We start from the raw sequence: 20,523 nt of genomic DNA on the forward strand, positions 1-20,523 counted from the left end.
ACACAGCTTTGTGGAAGACAAGAAGAGCATGGTCCCCATCTTGCCTTATTAGGAAGGCAAGTAGGATCTACATGCATGGAACTTTGAATTATATATCATATCATTGTTTCAGACGTTCCATATTTAGATAATGCAAGAGGATCAGAACCATGTTCAAGGCATTAATAAAACTTACAAGTACCAGCCAACAAAACTTACAGGAACTTTAGTTTGCTAAGGTGGCTCTGCAAGGTTTACTGCAGGCAAGATGTTTCTACTTTTTAACCATTTACACAAGACATACAACAAACTAGTAGGTTCACAATATGGCATACCTGGAAGGGCACAAAAATGAAAAAAATTAAGGCATACCACATCAACAAGGGAAAAGGATTGGAGAGCCGTCCCTGCGCAGCTTGTTATCAGAGAGATCTAGCTTACTCATCTTCTCTTCACACCATAACAGTTGTTCCTTACCAAGTTTGGACATCCTCAGAACTCTTGATATGACTTTGATGTCAATGAGACCGAATAGCAGCTCCACTTCCTCTGCTGTTGTTGGCCAGGTTTTCTTTTTCCATGCTTTCTTCTTCTTAGAAAGCTCTTTCACTTTCATCTCCTTCTGCAGAGAGAAAGATTTGTTAAGTTCTAATGTTTGCAAAAGATAGTTATTTACCATCAGAATTAACAACAAAGTTGATATTCTTTTGAAAATTAAGAAGATATAAAGCCGCGGACAAGTTGTGCCATCTACTAATTGCTGAAAAATATTAAATTTAGTCACATTCCTATGCTTTGTTTCTTAAAACTTTGCTGTTTCTACGATCAAAGTGTTAATAATGTACCAGGCCAGTCTAGCCTCAAGTTCTGCAGAATATGAACTGTCAGTATTACTCCTCTCCTTTTAAAATAGGATTTTTTTTCCCTCTTCAATACACCACAAGATTCATTAGGAGTACAATTAATTCAATCAATTACAAGGTGAGAGTATACCTTGTCGAGAGAGGCTTGAACCTGTTGAATGGAGCTTCCAGTATAGTTATGACCCCCAGGTGAAGCACCAGTTTTTTTCTTCTCCATTTTCAGGAAAAGGTGGAAAGTTAGAATTGAATCCTCGATTACTTTTATGAGGTCAGAGGCTAGAATTGCCGTTTCCATGCCATCTTCCACATATTTTGGATCTGAACCTGAGCATATCCAACAGACAACTATGAAACTAACTGAGTAATTCAAGGGAAAGAACATTGGACATTCTGGCCTTGAGAAAAAAAAGTCACTTAATTTGGTTAACAAGATGATCACACAGAGGAGTAGACATTTATATGGTACAAAAGGGGTAGGCTCTAAGCACCAACAAATAATGTACAGGATTAGTTTTTCACAATTATGTATAAAATTTACGCATGAAAGCAATCAATAGAAGAATCTATAACCAATTTTTTCAGTTAAACTAGAGGATGGTACTAACATCAGCACATAAAGGGTCTTGGAAATTTACAAAGATTCACAGGAGAGCACTCACACCCAATAACTACAGCGACCTGTAAATTATCTCTCCAAAATACTTTCAGTACTGAACAATCCAACTGGACAACCAAATGTTCAGCAATTAGAGAGCAACTTTACATAGACAAAATTACAATGAACTTTCACATAAATAACCAATGGGCAATATTATATAATCAGATGATTAGCTTGAATATCCAATATGAGTTGGCCAGATTATGTAACTATAATAAGATGATTATCTTGAACATCCAATAGGAGTCGGTCAGATTATGTACCTTTACACTTTAGGAGTAGATATCCAAAAATCATTAAATATTAGATAAAAGAATGAATTGGACATGATAGAGTCAGGCCTAGCAAACTTCCAAAGATTTGTAGAAAATCATTCCGCTAAACGTTTTGAATGATCAACCATTGTCAATGAATAACTAGAAGAACTAGAATTATCTCAACCACTTCTTAGTTATTCACTCCTCAAAGAATTGAAAGCAAATAACAGGATTAAAAGTAATGTCAAGGAAAAGTGCAGCAACAGAATGCAGTTGCCACCTACATTTTGATGTTTACTTCATCCTGGAACTTACTTTAAAGTTGACACATGCTTAGTTTTTGTCTTAGAAAGAAGAAGATGATATATGCTAATCTTTTGTCTTAGAAAAGAGAAGTTGTTATATGCTATAAGCTTTTGTCTTAGAAAGGAGAAGTTGGTTGTTTACTGTAATCAAATAAATATCTTTTGTTCATATTGATTTGATTAATATGTCTATTACCTTTTATAGTTGTGTATGAAAGGGTGTAGCTGAAAGCCAAGAAAAAAGGGTACAATGTAAAACAAACCGAGAACCAAAGTAGGGCTGCGCAAGATTTACTGTTAAGTGTGCCTACAATTTTATTTTGGAAGGCGGCACTGAGGGTCTCCCGAATATTGATAAGAAGGAGAATATGATTTGGGGTCTTCCTGTTGCTCATAAAAATAAATTTCATGGAAGCTCCTCTTAGATAAACTTCCTACCAAAAGGCCAAGTGACATCTGTGGTAAGGATGTGGAAAATATTCATCATATTTTTATGTCTTTTTTGTTTGCTAAACAGATGTGGGATTTGAACATGACTGTTCTGGGTACTCAATTGAATTTTGATGATATTGGGTTAAGAATGGATGTCTAAGAGAGGATTTGGATTTATCAAAGGAGAAAAGAAAGTTTATTTTATATGTAATTGCTAACACCTTTTGGCAAATATGGAAAAATCGGAACAATAGGTGTTTTAAAGACTCAAGAGCTTCAGTTTATCAAGTCTGGAGGGTAATTACCATAAATATTTTAGATCAAGTCAAAGAGTATTTATAATAATTTTATAAAAACATTAAATATTTTTTTATCTTTTCCTTCACTTTATATCATATCAAAAGTAATTATTACATTCTTATTCTGAAATACAAGTTAAGATAGGAATAGCTATTTTAAAATAAAGAGCTCATTTTGGGAACAATAAACAAGAATACATATTCTAGAATTGACATTATTCCTAAAACAAAGGAGGCTTTAGTTTACATATAGTAGACATATCTGAACTTTACACACTAGACAAATAAGGACAAAAACTCAAAAAGTACTGAAGTGTGCACAAACAGTTCTGTTTTGGCATATCAAGCTTGTAGATATGCTTATCCCTTTCCACGAGCATGCATGCACAGGAAATAAAAACAAAGATGCAAAAACAAGCTAAATAAACAAAGATCTTGACTTAGTAGCATATAGATTTCAGGTGCTGAATCAGGGATCTCTCACTATAAGGTGTATACCTTATATGGATTAAGATATAAATTAATGATGAGAACAGTTAGTTAAAGTTTTACATAAACCAAAGTACAACGAACAAATCCGGGTAATTTGAAAATGTCCACTAGAATCTATAGAGGGTGAACATCATCATAAGTGAATATTGCACGATCAAAAGAATAGAACAGATATGCAAATATCAGCATTCAGATAACACATGTAATGAGGGCTCCTTATCCTTTGAGATAACCAAAAAATTTTATGGCTTCTGTCGCTAATATTTTGCAACCAATTTCATGCTATCCACTGGCATAAGTGAGGTTGGTTCAAATTTTGCATGGTCACGGATCTCTTGTACAAGGTAGACTATGGACGTAATATCTGATGCCATTTCTATGATATAATGGTTCCCAGTAACTAAAAGAACCATTCAGTGCTAATAGAATGTCGATAAGATGGTTGAGATGCCACTATGATTTCAAGTTGAAATTGGTTTTTTGCCACAAAAAATTTGCATCGTTCAAAAGCTAACCAAATAGTAGCAGAAACATCAAGTTCAGATATTATAGATACCTTGAAAGTTTGGAACCTGAAGCAACTTGGACAGATAACTTCGCGCCTGAGCATAAATCTCCACCCTGGAGCCACGTTCGAATGGCTCATTTTCACTAAACCTCTGCAAAAGAACCTGAAACTGCTGAAATGACTGAGCAACAAGGCTGTAGGATGTGGAATTTTCAGGCTGAGATGAAATTTTCTGGCTCAGCTGCATGTACTGGCAATGGAGAGCCTCCCAACTTAACGAAACTTGCGCAACATACGCAGTCTCAAGAGCTTGGTAGGGGTCGTGCTGTTGTTGCTGCTGCTGCTGCAGATGCTCACAGTCCTCTCGAAATAAATCTCGCCTCTTGAAAGAGAGACTACGGAAAGTTGATGACAGCTTCTTAGATAAGGATCTTGCTGAACCTTTAGATTTGTTCCAAGAATCTGCAGCATAATATGATGCCACTAATCATTATCAAACAGAGAAGAAGCAAGTGAAGCAGTTGGATAACAGCATCGCTGCTTTAGAACAGAGCAATCATGCAAGTTGTCCAATGTGTTACAAAATGCAAAAGAGCATGCTAGATTTGTTTCAAGATTCTGCAACATAATGTGATGCCATTAATCATTAGCAAGCAGGGAAGAAGTAAGAGGAGTATTTGGAGAACAAGATCGCTGCTTTAGAACAGAATAATCATGCTAATTGTCCAACGTGTTTCAAAATGCAAAAGGACATACTACATTTATGTTAAAACCGACAAACCTAATGCAATAATATGTACCGCTGCAAGACTCCAAGGTAAAAAATGCAAACTTTGGAAAGCTTTTGAAGAATAGATATTATCAAAGAAGAGCCTTACCAGCTTCTTGCAACACTTGTGCTATCATCTTATCAAAGAAGAGCATCCGTTCGGTGTACTTATCGTACAATGTATCAAATCCACACCACGGATAGCCATCGACGACCTCCGATTCCCTCCACTCGCTCGAGCTGCTCTCCTCTTCCTCTTCCTCTTCCTCCTCTTCGGGGTAGCCTTCCTCGGGAATAAGGACCATGAAGCTGTTCTTCCTGAGCTCTTTTAGCCTCCTCTTCACCTCGTTGGTGATGAAGTCGTCGTCGTCGTCGTCGTCTTCCAATTCTTCTTTTTCTTCTTCTTCTTCCACCTCCGTTTTTGCTTTCGGCGCCGGGTCCAAGATTTCATATTTCGTCACCTGGGAGGCTGCGTGAGTGTTTCCGACATCTGGGTCTTCTTCGCTTTCCTTCTTCCGAGCTCTTCCGAACCTTCTTACCGTGAAAAATTCCATTTTTCGCCTCTTTCAAGATCCAAGGGCGAGATCGGAGGCCAAATCCGAACTACGAGATACAAACCAGCTCAAAATGGCCCAGAGAGAGCTAGGGAAACACTAGAAACGGGCAATGTGGGTCGATCAAAGACGTACTCCGGTGATTAAGAAGCTCCATCGGAGACCTTGCCTTGGGAAAGCACCAAAGAACGTCTACTGATCCAGTAGAGTAGTAAATGGCTATAATTAGAGTTAGTGCTAGGGTCAGGGTTAGGTTTGGGAGTGGGAGTGGCGACGAAGGGAGCGAGGAATTGGGGGGGCCCCCCCCGACGAGAGAACCCCGAGGAATGCACCAAATAGGACCCGACATTTCTCGATTTTGTACTTTGTAAGGTTTAGAACGCGATTAGAAGCAGAAACACTCGCGAAGGCCCGAGTAATCGCAGGGGGTCCGAAGCACGAGGGGCGTGGGAAATCGCGCGGGAGGTACGTTTTGCGTCGCAGAGGACGAAGAGGAGAGAGAGAGATGAATACTGTCAGAGAGAAGTCACGTCTCCGGACAAGTGGGTCCCACCGGCTCATTTTACCAAATTAACCTTCGGATTGTTACTCATTTTCGATTGGAAAAATTCGGATACGTATAAATGGATTTATTAGGATAATTCTCATTTTTTAGCAATTAGATTTAAAAAAATCATGTGAGTTTTAGTTCGGAGATCTTAACGTGAGGTGGGCTAGGATTTTGATGAGTTTTTTCAACCTAGACAAAGGCCCGAACATTGTTCACGGAGCCCAAAATTGGATTCATAAGCAAGGTCTAGGCCGGCTAGGGCTTGGGCGCATCGTAGACTAGCGGGGCGTATTTTAAAGTAGCGAGGGTTGGCCGGATGAGAAGGGATAAACCTTAGCTAGTGTCCATAGGGATGGAAATAATCAGTGATGGAGGTGTGTAAGGGTTAGACACAGCCAGTGATTTGGCTAAGGGTTGATGACGGCTATGACTAGAGTAGGAAAATGGATGTTGCAATTTTGGGTTGAAGGTGAGGTATCACAACTAGGGTGATGGCTAGTCAACTAGGCGGTGGTGATGATGGTAGGGTGGAGGCCAAGTTGAGTGGTGGAGATGGGCTCAACAAGGGTGATGGTGGTAGAGGTGGTTGTTAGCGGATTGTTGGTGATGTTATTAGTAAAGACAAGAGCCATATCAGGATAGGGATGCTAGAGTAAAGAAGGAAAATGTTAAAGACGAATGAAAGGAGGAGGAAGATAAGTTCGATAATCAAAACATATCGTAAGGTCAATGCAGTGGCGGCGGTTGAGGATTGGCACGATGACTATCCTCCCAGCTCTACCTAGTCGATAAGCTCTTCTATAAAGGTTAGCTCCTACCTCTCTAGCTCTCTCCGATGATCTCCATGGTCAACACCCAATTTCAAAAAGAGAAGTAGATGATACCAAATAATTAATATCCAAAATGCATATGCAAACCTTGAATTCCTCTGACTGCAAACATGCATAATATACATTGTTTACGTTAGTTATCTTTGCCGAAAACTAGTGGCGATCCTTGCTGCAGCTAAGGCAGTTGTTGTCATCCTTGTTGAATCGAACAGCTATGACTGTGCTATCATGGTCCTTCAATATGTTCGCCTCCCGCTGCGACAGATTGACCCGATCAAACCCTCCCCCTCGAAAGGATCTTAGAGCAAATTTTGCACAACATGACCTTGAGATCAAGAGACCCAACTTAAGAAAATCCAAAAAAATTGGAGAGCGACTTGAATCCAGGGAGGGCATACGGAAGAGAAGTAGATTATCAACCAGCTCACCTTTGAGAGCGAATTGGATCTAGGGAGCACAACGGTCATAAAGATCTCCTTGATCGGCTGCAGGCTGCAACACGATCTCTGGGATGATCGACGGCTTCTCAGGGAGAAGAGGAGGTGGTGGATTTGCCACACAGCATAATTCACTCGATGGTGGCCCCGCCACACCGCGTATCTTGCTGAAGATAGAAAGGAAGCCGCTATAAGGAGCAAGATCTGGCTGACCCCTCCTCTAGGTCAACTGCTCGACGACCAAGAAGCTCTTCTTTGCGGCTTTGTAAGATTGCAACTGAGTAATCTAACTATAAGAGTACAAGGTAGACTGGCAGACAGGCATAGTGAGAAATAGAAAGAGTGAGAGAACAAACCCTAAATCCCTAATATGATGTGATATATATACTAGAAGATTAGAAATTAGATCGATAGATAGATGCAGATTGAAGGCTGCGATCTGAGCAAAATCTGATTAGTGACTAAGCCCTAAAAAACATTTTTTCTAAGTACATCAGTGAAAGGAAAGATATTTTTATAAATTCAACAAATAGTTATTCAAAAATTAGTAGGATTTTTTTTACATAACTATAAAATGGGCACATCTCAACTAGGCTGACACCTACCCACATATCTATTATTTGTATAATCTATCCATTAATTATGAAAAATAAAAATAAAATTACATTAGTGGTCGTCCACTTATGATCTTATGTTTTCTATCGCAAAGTGGTCGTTCGCTTGCGATCTAGATTCGACAGCATACGAATCTTGTAAACACATTAGCTAGCACTTCAATTGTACCTTTTCCTAAACTTGATCTACGCTCATCAATCAACCATCTGCTTGTACTGAAAATAGATTTCGAAGGTACCATAGACATAGAAATGGTTAATATATCACAGAATAGTCGAAAATCTCATCTTATTTGTCTTCCACCACGCTAAAGTATCTATTTCATCCTCACTTATAAAATGATTGTAATATGCATAGAGCAAGTGATTCTCCCCGATATTGATGAAGAAGTTTTCATTTTAAGTCAAATAAGCATTAACTCCATAACACTAGCACTTTTAGGAGGAAAAAAGGTAAATGCATAGAGGAAGAATAACCATATATAACAAAATAATTATTAATAATCTTTTCAAAGTAACTTTTACTAACTATAGCACAAGAACATAATCATCTAATTTATCTTCATATAAATTATTAAAAATATCAAAATAATAAACAAAGAAAAGGAACATGTTCAAAATATTTAGCATATTCCGTTTTTATTTTTTGTATAACATTATGTAAAGACCGAGCATCATCTTTAAAAATAATAAAAAGTTAGAACAATATTAACAAGTTGTATACCTTTGTAATCTAAAAGCTATATATATATATATATATATATATATATATATATTTGTAATCTAAAATTCAATTGGTACTATTTTAAATGACGAAAAACTTATCCAATCACTTATAACTTTGTCTCTAATACGAATCTTCAAGTTCAACATATGTTTAATCAAATATAATAAAAAAATTAATAGTTACATTTTAATTGAGAACACAAAGATTAAGTATTTAAGTTAAAAGTATATAGGGATTTTGTAGAATTAAGCTAAATCACATGGAGTAAAGTGCAATTAACCTTGAGAAAGGAAAAAATAATAATCATCCTTGTTGAATATAATGGTTAAGATTCGATCCACAATCCGATTCTAAGGCTTGATGAAGCCCTTGGCCTAGTCACTCATCTGAGTCGCATTGCGAACTATGGCCGTCAAAATAATCAAACCCTTTCAAGCTCGGCTTGAGACTAGCTTGTTCTTCAAAATAGGCTCGAAAATATTTTCGAGCAAAACTTAATAATGATATATATATATATATACTTTTTATACTATACTATATTTCTCTTATATTCTAAAATTTGTTTAAGTTGATTTTATCATATCATCTCTTATCCTTTACTGTACCATAGAGCCTAGTTCTGAATTCTAATACTATCATATGTTTTCCAAATATATGAAGATCTTTATTAGTGCTTAATTTAGGGCTCAAGCTCTATTTTTGACTCAAATAAAAATAATTTTAATTTGATCGCAAATCTTGGCTCTAAATTATTTTGAATTCAAGCTTTACCTAGTCACCGCTAACTCTCTTCTATCACTCTCGTCTCCGAACTCTTTAAAAAGCCCTCTCTCCCTCTGCCTTCCTCATCGCCGTTGAATCCGAGGCTCGATCCCGGGTTCAGCTCCGCCCTCGGCTTCTTCTCTCTCGATCCGTCCCTTGATTCCTTCTTCTCGTTACGCTCGAAGCAGGTGAGGTAGATCCTTGCTCGGAAAGTTGAGATGTTGTTCTTTTGTTTTTGGTTTCTTATCTAGGGTATTGTCCTTCTTCTCGTTACTACCTGGATTCAATTGCATCTTTATTGTGTTCTGCTTTTGGTGTTTGAATGTGCAATTGGTTAATTGTACTGCATGCCTATAATGAAGATTGAGCTGACATGCCACACTTATATATGTTGATGCAGTCAGGTCATAAAATTATATATGTTGGAACAATTCGTAGGTTGAAAACCATGAAATTGTAAGAAAATCTACCTTTTGTAATGTATGACTTTACCGATTATTTGCTGTAACAGTTCGATTCCGTTTGGTCGCTCGTGTGATTACTTGTTCTCCTTTTATGTTTTTTTTGTGACTCAATTTTCTGGGATTTTGTTGGGCTCCACCAAATCAAGTATGAAATCAGATTAGCAATTCTTCTTGAAATTATTATAGTATGATTTACAACTGGTGACACATTATTCTTGCAAAGACAATATGTTCAAATAAGTTACTGTTTTAAGCTTTTAATTTTTAACCTGTTATGGAAGTTCATTTGTACGAATGCTTATTACATAGGATATTGTTTAATTTCTTACTTCATCTTGCTCGATATGTACAATCATCATAAGGTGCAAAAACACAGACATGTAATGCACCATGCCTATGCTTTCTGCTACTTGACGAGCTAATATGTTGAGCTTACACCGGCTCCTTGACCCAAGCATATGAATTTTTTCCTTTTTTTCTTTTTCGATTGTGAAAGTTTGATCTATAGCTTGTCCAGTTAGTGTTACCAGTCAGAATTTCTGCTTTAACACAGGTTCCCAAATTGTTGAATTAGCAAATGCTCCTTTTTAAGGTTGGATACTATTAATGTAAACCTTATTAACTTTTATCCCATAAACTAAGTCTTTCAATATAAGACTTTAGCTATTTTGGAAGATCTATCCTGCAAAAGTTTACATTGTACTCCCATTATTATACATGCTTTTCTTCTAGTGTGTTCATTCATACAGCTTTCCCTCATTGCCCTTTCTATCATATCTCACCGGTAGAAGATATATTTCCTCTACAGCTAGTTGTCTATGATCCATCTTATTTTTCTGGACTTGAGCTCTTTCCCTTTTCTATGTTGGAGCCTATAATACGTGCATTATAGTTTTGCATCTCTGTAGGTAGAATTTTTCCTTCTGAAAAGAAAATGGATCATAGTTCTGTATGTTGATTATATTGTCTAGACGATTCATACTAGAAACTTGGCGCTTGTTTCTTGTTTTCATTTTCCTTTGAATTACTTTTTTTTAATTTAAGGTAAAAATAATTGGCAAACTAGATTTTAAAGTCAAAAGAGAAGTATTGTAGGTATTTTTTTTATCAAACTATGGCCTTATTAGAAACTTAAATATTTGAATAACCCATTCGCAAAATTTAATATTCTAATAAATCTCTTATGGATATGTCAGCTGTCTTAATCAATATTTTATGTTATTGCTAGTTTACCTTTTGCATTTCTTTTTATTTGATTTAAATTCTAATTCGATATTTTTTCTAGTTTATCTAATTGCAAGTGAGAGCTTTCTTTGGGTTTTTCTGGTATGTAAGCTTCTAAGGAGGCTAGTTTGGCCAAAAACTCCTGGCCCAGAACTTTTTGAGTCTGATCTATGAGATTGGCAGTTGTGACTCCCTCCTTTTTCTCTATCTCTTCTGCCATTAAATCTGCCATAGTGCAAAAATCACTTCTCCTTGGTGAATCTTTCCATGGCCATCTGGTCAAGACTGGATTGTCATATGATACTCTTCTATGCAACCATCTTCTCAACCTTTATGCACAGTGCCGAAGAGTTGACTATACCCAGAAGTTGTTCGATGAAATGTGTTACAGAAACTTAATCTCTTACTCTATCCTGATTTCTAACACTTCGCTATCTGGGAATTCCAAGCTTGCATTGCGGTACTTTTCTCACTTGCACAGAATGGCAATCAGACCCAATCAGTTTGTGTTCTCGAGCTCGATTGTGGCATGTTCAAAGTTGCAGTCGCTAACTTTGGGTGAGCAAGTGCATGCTCAAGTTTTAGTTTCCGGATTTGGATCAGACCCTTTTGTAAATGCTGCTCTTGTTGACATGTACTCCAAGAATGGTTATCTAGAGTCAGCTTTTGCAGTTTTCCAATGTTGCTCAGTTAAGGATGCTGTCATGATTAATTCTATGGTTTCAAGCTATGTGAGCTTCGGTGCCTGTGAGGAAGCTGTTGAACTCTTTGTGGAAGCAATTAGGGTCTTTGATTTCAAGCCGACAGATTTTAGTTTTAGTAGCTTGATCAAGGCCTGCTCAGAGATGGAGATAAAGGTAGGGGAGCAGCTTCATGGATTCATTATGAAGACTGGTTTAGATTCCAGTTGCTTTGTTGGGACTTCTCTTCTTGACATGTACGGTAGCTTCGGAGATATGGAAAGCATGGAAATGGTTTTTAGCAGCATTTTGAATGAAGATATTGTTTTACACAATGCTGTCATTGGTGGGTACACAAAAAATGGGTTCAACATGATTGCAATAGAACATTTTATTGAATTGATCTCAGCAGGCTTCCGCCCGAATGACTGCACCTTATCTGCTGTACTTAAATCTTGCGGAGGGTTGGGGTCTGTTAATCTGGGAAGTATGATCCATGGGGTCGTCGAGAAGTCTAGATTTCAACAAGATTTGGTGGTTAATACTGCATTGATCGATATGTACATGAAATTCGGTATGGTAATGGAGAGTTGTGAAGTGTTCAAGCATATGCACAAGAGAAATACCATTTCATACAATGCAATGATTTCTGGACTTGGTCATAATGGCAATTCTAATGAGGCAATAAGGCTGTATGCTGACATGAAGTATCAGAAATTAAATGTTGATCTTGCCACCTATGTTGCTCTAGTATCTTCATGTTACGGACATGAATGGGGTACCTTTGTCCATATTATCAAACATGGCTTTGAATTGGATATGATGGTTAACAATGCATTTTTGGATTCTCTTTTAAAAGCTGGTGCAACCAAGGATGCTCTAGAATTTTTTGATAAAATGAAAGAGAGAACTGTTATTTCATGGACTACAATTATTTCAGGATTTACTCATCTCGGTCTTCACTTGGATTCCATGGAGCTCTTTAAGGCCATGTGCTCCACAGAAATCTGTCCTAATAGTTTCACTTTCTCGAGTGTCTTGAAGTCTTGTGGGAACCTACTTTATCTTGGGCTAGGAAGATGCATTCATGGTGCTACACTGAAATATGGGGCCATGGATGAATTCACTGACAGCTCTCTTCTGGACATGTATGCAAAATGTGGAGCCTTGGAGGATACCCGAAGATTATTTGATCAACTTGCTAACAAAGATAGAGTCTCCTGGAACACGATGATTACTGGCTATGCACGACATGGTTATGGGCATGAAGCACTAGAGATATATGCTCAGATGGAAAGTTGCCACATAGACCCAAACCATGTTACTTTTGTCTCACTTTTGTCGGCATGTAGCCATTGTGGGCTAGTTGAAATTGGAGCACAACTATTTGATCAGATGGTTTCAAAGCATAGAATTGCACCACGCATGGAGCACTATGCATGCATGGTTGATTTGTTTGGCAGGGCTGGTTTGTTGGATAGAGCAAAGTCCTTTATCAGCAACATGCCATTTGAGGCTGATGCATCTGTGTGGACTGTATTTTTAGCTGCGTGCAAGCTTCATGGCAACTTAGACTTCGCACAATCTACAAGGGAGCATCTTATGGGACTTCAAGGTGAAGAAAGCCCAACAATTGTGCTCCTGTCTAATATGTATTCTGAATCAGAAAAGTGGGGTGATGCACAAAATGCGAGGAGGAAAATTAATAGAGATTTGAGGAAAGAACCTGGACTAAGTTGGGTAATACACTTCAATCTATCTAATCTTTATATAATTGATTTGCTATAGTTAATCTTATTAATTATTATTGTTAACATCTTTTAGTATCTCTCATTGGATCTAGCCACCAAGCTAATCTTGATATTCCTTTGAGTACTTTAAGTGGTTTATATTTATTCAATACGTTCTCAGCAATAAATTAGTATCAGAATCAGGGGATGAAAGTATTAGAGCCTGATATCCTAGTACTCTCGATACTGAACCTAAGAGATAAAGAGAGAGGCCAGCTTCCTTTTGCCTAGGTGAAGGTTTTGGGGTTTTGGCATGTGCTTAGATATTCCATTATCTTCTTACATTGAGTTTAATGTCTCTGGTATTGTCATATTAACCAATATGGTAAAGGTGTTCTTTGATAATTACTTTCTATTGAAGGTCATCTAATATATTTTATGGTTACTTTCAAATATGACTTAAGATACTCAAACAAATTCTACATCAGCAAACATTAGCTGAATAGTCTAAAATGTCTCAGAAATACAATGTTTTGTATCCAATTCTTGTGCATTATGCTGTCGAGTAAATTATCTTAAATAGAACTAGCCTCTAGACGTGGATTATCTATACTTTGCTTGTTTGGCTTATTAATGCCTCACTGATGTAGAGGTTCAGCATATCTAAAGATTGATAGCCTTGGTTGGTCATTGTTTAGAACACTTATGAGTTAGTTTGGTTTAAGAATATTTAAAATATATCTTTGCTGGTATATTCTGATAAGGTTTTCTTTCTAGTTTAATGTTAATCACGAAGAGTCTTTATTTATCAATTGGATACACCACTTTCTAAGTTATACATGACTACATAATTGCTCTATTATTTCTTTTTTCTACCAATTTGGGTCATTCTCATGTATAATTTTCACTATTTAATACCACTAACTTGTTCACTCGGACATTTTCAGATTGAAGGTGTGGCATGATGATTTCCAACTTCATGAGGTGAACTTCTTAAGAACTTTCAGCAACGTTTAATCAGTCAATCATTACTCTTTGCCTTTTATTCATATTCTTTCTTTCCTTATCACACTACAAGAAATTAGTGATATTTACTATTTCGACAATCAAAGAAATGCCATTAAACATAAGTTTCACCTGCATTTCTTGATTAGCATCGGAGTAAGTTATATTTAAGTGACATTTTAATAAATGCCACTAATTTTAGATAAAATGTCGTAATATCTTGGATAGACATTTATAAATGCCGGAATATGCCATATGTGCCCCAAATAGTTATCGTCATTTAATAAATATCGGTAAAAACTTAAAATGATGAATGTAAGTTATGTTTAAGTGATATTCTGGTAAATGCCACTAATATCAAATGAAACGTATTGTATTTTGGATATACCAATAAATGCCAAAATATGTCATATATGCCCCAAATAATTGATGACATTTAATAAATGTTGGTAGAAACTTAAAATAATAGATGTGTGTCCATATCAGGTAGATTTCACGAAAATGGAACTGGATTCAGATACGAAACCAAGATCCCTCCAAAATCTCTAAATTTGTTCTACTGCAGCTCTCATCTTTCCCAAATCTTTACATTTTACCTTTGATCTCTCTCCAAACCCACATCCAAATCAGTAGCTTCCATCCTTGTCGGCAGGATCTCCACCTCACCTAGACTCTCCAAGTCCTCATCTCCCATGGTCTCTTTCGCTCACGCCCCCTCGCCTCTCATCAAAACCCTAGCCCCAAGTAGCTTCCATGGCTTGAGGTGGGGGTTCTAGCCTGCTTTTCTTAGGTCGTCTCCAGTACCAAATCCGAGAAAAGGAGCTCCGTCGTGAAGGCTCCGAATGAGGTTGCGCTCCTCAACTCCATGGATTTCTCATCCATTTTCTCGATTAGTTTACATATAATCTTGTTTACTCAAAGCCTTAATCTCTCTCCAATCTCCTCATTCCTTTGATTGAAATTACTCAAATTAGTAGTGGAGCAAGATGCTGTAGGTGGACATGGTGGCAGCGGTGACGACCATGAAGCTGGACAAGCTCTACGATAGTAGTTTCATATGTGAAACTGTTATCAGGTTGATTAATCTCTTCTCCTTTTTGCTTGATACAATTCAGAGATGGGTTTGATACTGTTTAGATTTTTTTTAGGTACTTAGGAAATTAGGACTGTGAGATGTAACCCAAGGACTTGCAATGCTGAAATATATCTCTGGGAGTACCTAAAAGAGCGATTTTTTGTTTGGATTTTGTGCTTATGAATTTTTTTTAATTAGAGTAAAATTTGATAAAATAGAGAATTGAAAAAGGATGGATGATTTGACTTCTTATTTTAAGATATGCTGGATTTATCTAAATTCTCTATGCTTTCCATGATGTTCCACTAATGCTATACTTGCTTATGAATTCTAGATATAAATATCAGTACAATAACATCAAATTAATTCTAACGGCTAAGTTCTGGTTAGGTCTTTGGGGCCACTAGCTAAGAAGTACGCTTTGTAGCTGTCATTCATTGACTCTTCCATAGCGGCTAAGTCAATGGAACAATGAGTGCTTCCAGATGGATTATCCAAACACAAAGTAGCAATTGACAAGTTACTTCAGCTCAAGGATGGTCGTGCCGACCGTCACGGGGCGTGCCGGCGGCGTACCGGCACGTGGCACGAGGGGTGCCGCACGACACCCCTTCTAATAGCTTCGCCACGACCTCGTCGTCGAGCTCGCTGTCGCCGTCGCCACTCCCGGTCGCCGTCGCCGCTCGCGCGAGCTCGCGTCGGGTGCCCTAGCTGAGGGAGGGGAAGAAAGAGATCGAGACCGAGCTCTCTCTCTCTCTCTCTCTCTCTCTCGATCTCTTTCTTCCCCTTCCTCAGCTAGGGCACCCGACGCGAGCTTGGGCGACCGGGAGCGGCGATGGTGAAGGCCAGCGACGGCCAAGGTGGTACATTTTTCTCTCATTTTCTTACGGCACGGCCGACAAGTGCCACGGCACGTGCCGTGCCGTGCCGTACCGGCCGGCGGTCGGCACGGGCCGTGCGTATGGCACGGCCATCGTTGCTTTAACTAAGATTTATCCTTGTGGTTAATGGTAGGTACCTCACAAGCAGGAAAAATGATGCTGAAGCTTCAGTCTTTTTCTTATACAACATTTTCTTGTTCAGTGCCAGCTTTATACGAGCATGGCAGATTCTGAAGTGACATAATTATGCTTGTCGGATCCCTTCTTCGGAACATATTAGTGGAGTTACATATTTCCATGAAAAAAAAATCCCAATTATTTATGTGTATTCTTCCTTTCTTTCATAATTATGTATCTCTATTAAGCATACTATGTCTCATATTTCAGATACTATGGGATATGCATAATTAACTATCATTTTCTTAGCATGGTTGTTATTATGACATTACTTATGATGTATATCTCAGCTTATTTAAGCCTATATGTGCCTAGCTGCAATTTCCAATACATATTTTGTCTAATGGCATTATAATTCTTCCCTTTGGTTCTAATAGGTCTATGTGCTTATAGAAGTAGATAGTGGATCAAAGAACTGTTGTAGTCACTTGTTTATGTGTTTGCTTGTAGGTTTACTCGTTTAAGGGCGGAATTCTGGCTGATATATTGTGATATCCAATAAACAATTAGGATGTCTAGGAATTGAAGCTATTAACTTAATTAATAGGTGATCTTTTGCTAGCATCAGAAAAGGAAATTATATGTTCTGCGATGACTTATTTGAACTCTATTGACAGGAAAAATGAAACGAGTTACAGAATGAATTAAGAATTCCAGAGCAATATGCAAAAATACTTGATATACGGGCTATTCTTGGTCTTCGTTGTGTTGCATTTTTTCATTGCTCTGGTTTGGCAGAAAAGTTTGTCTCAATGCTAACCTTTTTATTATTATCAGTGATATATGATACATCTGTCTTGAAGTTACTTTATAAGCTTTCATCTATATGTAATTTTTTTTAAAACATGAACAGTGCTTGGTTGGAGGTGTTGTTACAAAGACAATAACTTGGCCTTCTTACATATGGATTGCAGATTGGTATTCTAGTTACATTAGGTTTTATCAGTTGTGCCTGTGCCATCTATCTTATGGAACAATCACTTTGAACTTTCTAGGATCTCCTCAAGTAAGATTGGCGTAACATTTTATATGTATGTACTTAGCTTGTCTGATATTCAGTATGTTATTGAAAGTGTGTTGTAATTTTATGGATCAAAGAACTGTTGTAGTCACCTGTTTATGTGTTTGCTAGTTGCTGTAGATTTACTTGTTTAAGGGCAGAATTCTGGCTGATGTATTGTGATATCAAATAAACAATTAGGATGTCTAGGTATTGAAGCTATTACCTTAATTAATAGGTGATCTTTTGTTAGCATCAGAGAAGGAAATTATTAGTTCTGCAGTTGACTCATTTCAGCTCTATTGACAGGAAAAATGAAATGAATTACAGAATGAATTAAAAATTCCAGAGCAATATGCAAAGTTTTTTGATATACTGGTAAGTCTTAGTGCTTGTTGTGTTGTATTTTTCCATTACTCTGGTTTGCCAGAAAGTTTGGCTCCATGCTAACTTTTTTAAAATTACCTTCCTTAAAAGCTAAAAAGCTGGAGTTCCCAGCTTTATGTTCATATATTAAGGTCATCAGTTCCAAAAGTAATGGTAAATGATATCTTGTGATGCTTTTTGGACAATAAGTCCCTAAGCATCCAGTTACTCTCACTTTGGTTAACTTGGTTATCCAGCAATCTGTTTGTATTAAGACTATTCAATCTCAAACTATGAAGAAAGATGAAAGTCCTTGTGTTAAACCAAACTTATATTATTTGCAGTCTATGAAGTAGGGATACTTCGTTTGCCCCTTCGTACCAGTATTCAATATGTATTGGATATTGATACGGTACTAATACGGCCAAATACGTATTGGATACGGTTGGAGGAGTATTCGAATTAAAAAAAATAATTTTAATTTTTCGATACGGCTCTGATACAGAGGGATACAACTCCGATACAGTGCGATACAACTTCCATACGGCGCTGATACATTTCAATCCTTTTTCTTTCTATTTTTTTGTGCTAAAAGATGATATAAAATATATAGTTTATATATATATATATATGATTATCCAATCCTTCATGATACTTTAAGGCTTTGTATATTTGATAATGGATTAAACATATAACTTGAAAGTCATTAAAATATCCAAATTAATTATAGATTAATAGTTAAATTAGGTTTCAATATTTTACTAATATTTTGAATTTCAAATCAGTTTCTATTACCATATTATTCTAAAGTTTTATGCATATAGATACTAAATCTGTAGCTTTCTTTTCTTTTATGTTATCATTTATGGGATAATCATTTTTTACCATTTATTATATTGATTGATAACAAATTAAAAAATATATTATTTATTTATTTATTTATTGGCATATCTATGCCATATCTGTATCCTACTTTTAAAAATTTATCGTATCTCTGTATTTGTATCTCCGTATCCCTGTATTTCTTATCCGTGGTTCATAATTGCATAAATGTGATCCATTTTCAGCTCACCTGTTCAATACTGAACAAAAGCTTCGGTTCCTGTCTTGTGCAACTCTACACTATCAGCAAGCTCTTCTACCAAGGATTCCACCAAGAACTTATGCACAGAAGTTTGGGATACTTGCAAGGATCTAACAATAGCGAACTCTCCTTTTGAGTCTCCATTACAAGGAAGTGCTGGACTACCAACTTCTTCATCTAAACATTCCGATATCTGGCAATCAACAAATGACTTCTGTGCATCATTTGGAGGTGTATGAAGTGATCAGTCAGTTTGCTTCGATGGTAATTCATTTTCATTCAACACTACAGGAAATTCACGAGTCCTGAAAGGACTGTGCCTTGAGAGGATTGGGAATGGTTCTTACCTCAACATGGCTCCGCATATGGTTGGCAACTGTCCCTGAACAAGGATCTGGTGGAGTTCTGGAACTTGATGAAGCAAACCCTTTTCTTAACTGATGTAGTTCACTTCGGTAACGAGTTTGGACTACTGGGAATGGCATTTCATCCAAACTACACGATCAATGGGCATTTTTTAAATCATATAGTTGCAAGAAAAGTTCAATCAACGAGCTGCTCTGGAAGATGTTCATGTAATCCTGAAATGGGTTGTGAATTGTGATCCTTCAAAACTTAGCTCGGATAGTGGTGCTCAACCATGTTAATATCACAGTGTCATTGCAGAGTATACTGCTAATAGTTCCTCATCATTTCCTTCCAAGTTAAGCATCTATTCATCCCCATTGTGCAAATTTCTCCTCTTCTCTTTTTTGACATAACTGTTGCTGTTTATCCGTCTTTGTTATTAAGTGAAAGCTTTCAGTGACAAACTTCCTGTAAGAACAAGAAGCCAGTGTTATGATAGACAGTGGTTGTAGACTAACATAAGTTCTGCAGCCTGATATGCAATAGCTTGAATCAAAGTATTAACTAGCGGTGATTTTCATATTTTATATTTTAACAATTTCTCTCATTTTTGGGCGTGAGATATTTTGATAGACTTAAATATAGATTTGAGTTCAATGAGTGTAGGTTTTGTAATTCTTTATAAGCTTCCATCTATATGTACTTTTTTTCTTTATCAACGAGAAACCAATTAGTTATATTTGTCAATATAATGGAACATTACCTAGAGAACCAACCAATGTCTTCAAATATCACAGTCAAAATGTCAGATTGCCAACATTAGAAGATCTAGAAGCCTATGCATTCCCATGACAATTTCGTTCCTCCGCTTGCTTGATAACCACATTTTTTATCAGAGAAACTACGTCAATTTGTATAGTTCCTATGGCAATTTCCTTTATTCCTCCGCATAGTCCCAACTTTAAGTTTCAACAAATTCTCTTTCTCAGTCTTTCCAACAAGTTCTGATTTCAGAATAGCTTTCAATTTATATCAGAATCATATTAATATGAACAGTGCTTGGTTGGAGTCGTTGCTTGACAATAGCTTGGCCTGCTTAATTAATAAAATTTTCTACATTAAGTATAAATTCGTTGTACATATATTTTTTTAATCTATTAATTTTATTTTACTTTTCAGATCAAATCACGACGAAGGTAGAAAACAGTAGCAACTTTTGAATTTGTTGGGAATGTTTTAGAAATATTTTATTTTGGTAGAAGGTCACTTTTGGATGGTTATAGATATTATCTCAATGTCCAAGTACAAACATGGATATATTTATATTGTACATATGTTTGTTCTTTATTTTAAAAATTCTATTAAATTTATTGCATTTGCAAACTTCTTGTTCATAGAGGTTGTCTTTATTATAAATATAAAAGGGATAATTGTATTTCTATCTCATGTGGTT

The 20,523-nt window shown here is 36.7% G+C and overlaps 2 protein-coding genes across 5 annotated transcripts; one reads left to right on the forward strand and one right to left on the reverse strand.

Moving 5' to 3' along the window:
* Nucleotides 1-7: 7 nt before the first annotated feature.
* Nucleotides 8-5,441, reverse strand: LOC140800407 (uncharacterized). Its single transcript, XM_073155180.1, has 4 exons — nucleotides 4,672-5,441; nucleotides 3,842-4,255; nucleotides 973-1,166; nucleotides 8-601 (listed from the first exon to the last, which is right to left on the reverse strand). The coding sequence occupies exons 1-4, from the start codon at nucleotides 5,114-5,116 to the stop codon at nucleotides 356-358; spliced, it is 1,299 nt and encodes a 432-aa protein (XP_073011281.1). The 5' UTR covers nucleotides 5,117-5,441; the 3' UTR covers nucleotides 8-355.
* A 3,641-nt stretch (nucleotides 5,442-9,082) lies between these two features.
* On the forward strand, nucleotides 9,083-19,652 carry LOC140799557 (pentatricopeptide repeat-containing protein At4g13650-like). 4 transcript variants are annotated; one of them, XR_012111024.1, is made up of 5 exons: nucleotides 9,083-9,224; nucleotides 10,786-13,144; nucleotides 14,082-14,118; nucleotides 17,582-17,650; nucleotides 18,706-19,652. XR_012111024.1 is itself a non-coding variant. In XM_073153922.1 (4 exons), exons 2-3 carry the CDS (start codon nucleotides 10,895-10,897, stop codon nucleotides 14,097-14,099), a joined length of 2,268 nt encoding a protein of 755 aa, XP_073010023.1. In that variant the 5' UTR covers nucleotides 9,083-9,224; nucleotides 10,786-10,894; the 3' UTR covers nucleotides 14,100-14,118; nucleotides 18,706-19,652. The 4 variants fall into 4 exon arrangements, 2 of the variants coding, with proteins under 2 accessions (XP_073010023.1, XP_073010024.1); XR_012111025.1 differs by having other exon boundaries at nucleotides 9,094-9,229; XM_073153922.1 differs by lacking the exon at nucleotides 17,582-17,650.
* The last annotated feature ends 871 nt before the right edge of the window (nucleotides 19,653-20,523 follow it).

Source organism: Typha latifolia, chromosome 13, assembly GCF_019914945.1.
Source record: "Typha latifolia isolate L0001 chromosome 13, TyphaL0001v2, whole genome shotgun sequence".
Classification (NCBI taxonomy): domain Eukaryota; kingdom Viridiplantae; phylum Streptophyta; class Magnoliopsida; order Poales; family Typhaceae; genus Typha; species Typha latifolia.

Excerpts from the sequence above, each read along its gene's own strand:
- LOC140800407 (XM_073155180.1), bottom strand. The coding sequence starts at position 5,116 with ATGGAATTTTTCACGGTAAGAAGGTTCGGAAGAGCTCGGAAGAAGGAA. Across the intron at positions 4,256-4,671 it reads ACAAGTGTTGCAAGAAGCTG|ATTCTTGGAACAAATCTAAA; the intron begins GTAAGGCTCTTC and ends ATTATGCTGCAG. Across the intron at positions 602-972 it reads TTCAAGCCTCTCTCGACAAG|AAGGAGATGAAAGTGAAAGA; the intron begins GTATACTCTCAC and ends TTCTCTCTGCAG.
- LOC140799557 (XM_073153922.1), top strand. The coding sequence starts at position 10,895 with ATGAGATTGGCAGTTGTGACTCCCTCCTTTTTCTCTATCTCTTCTGCC.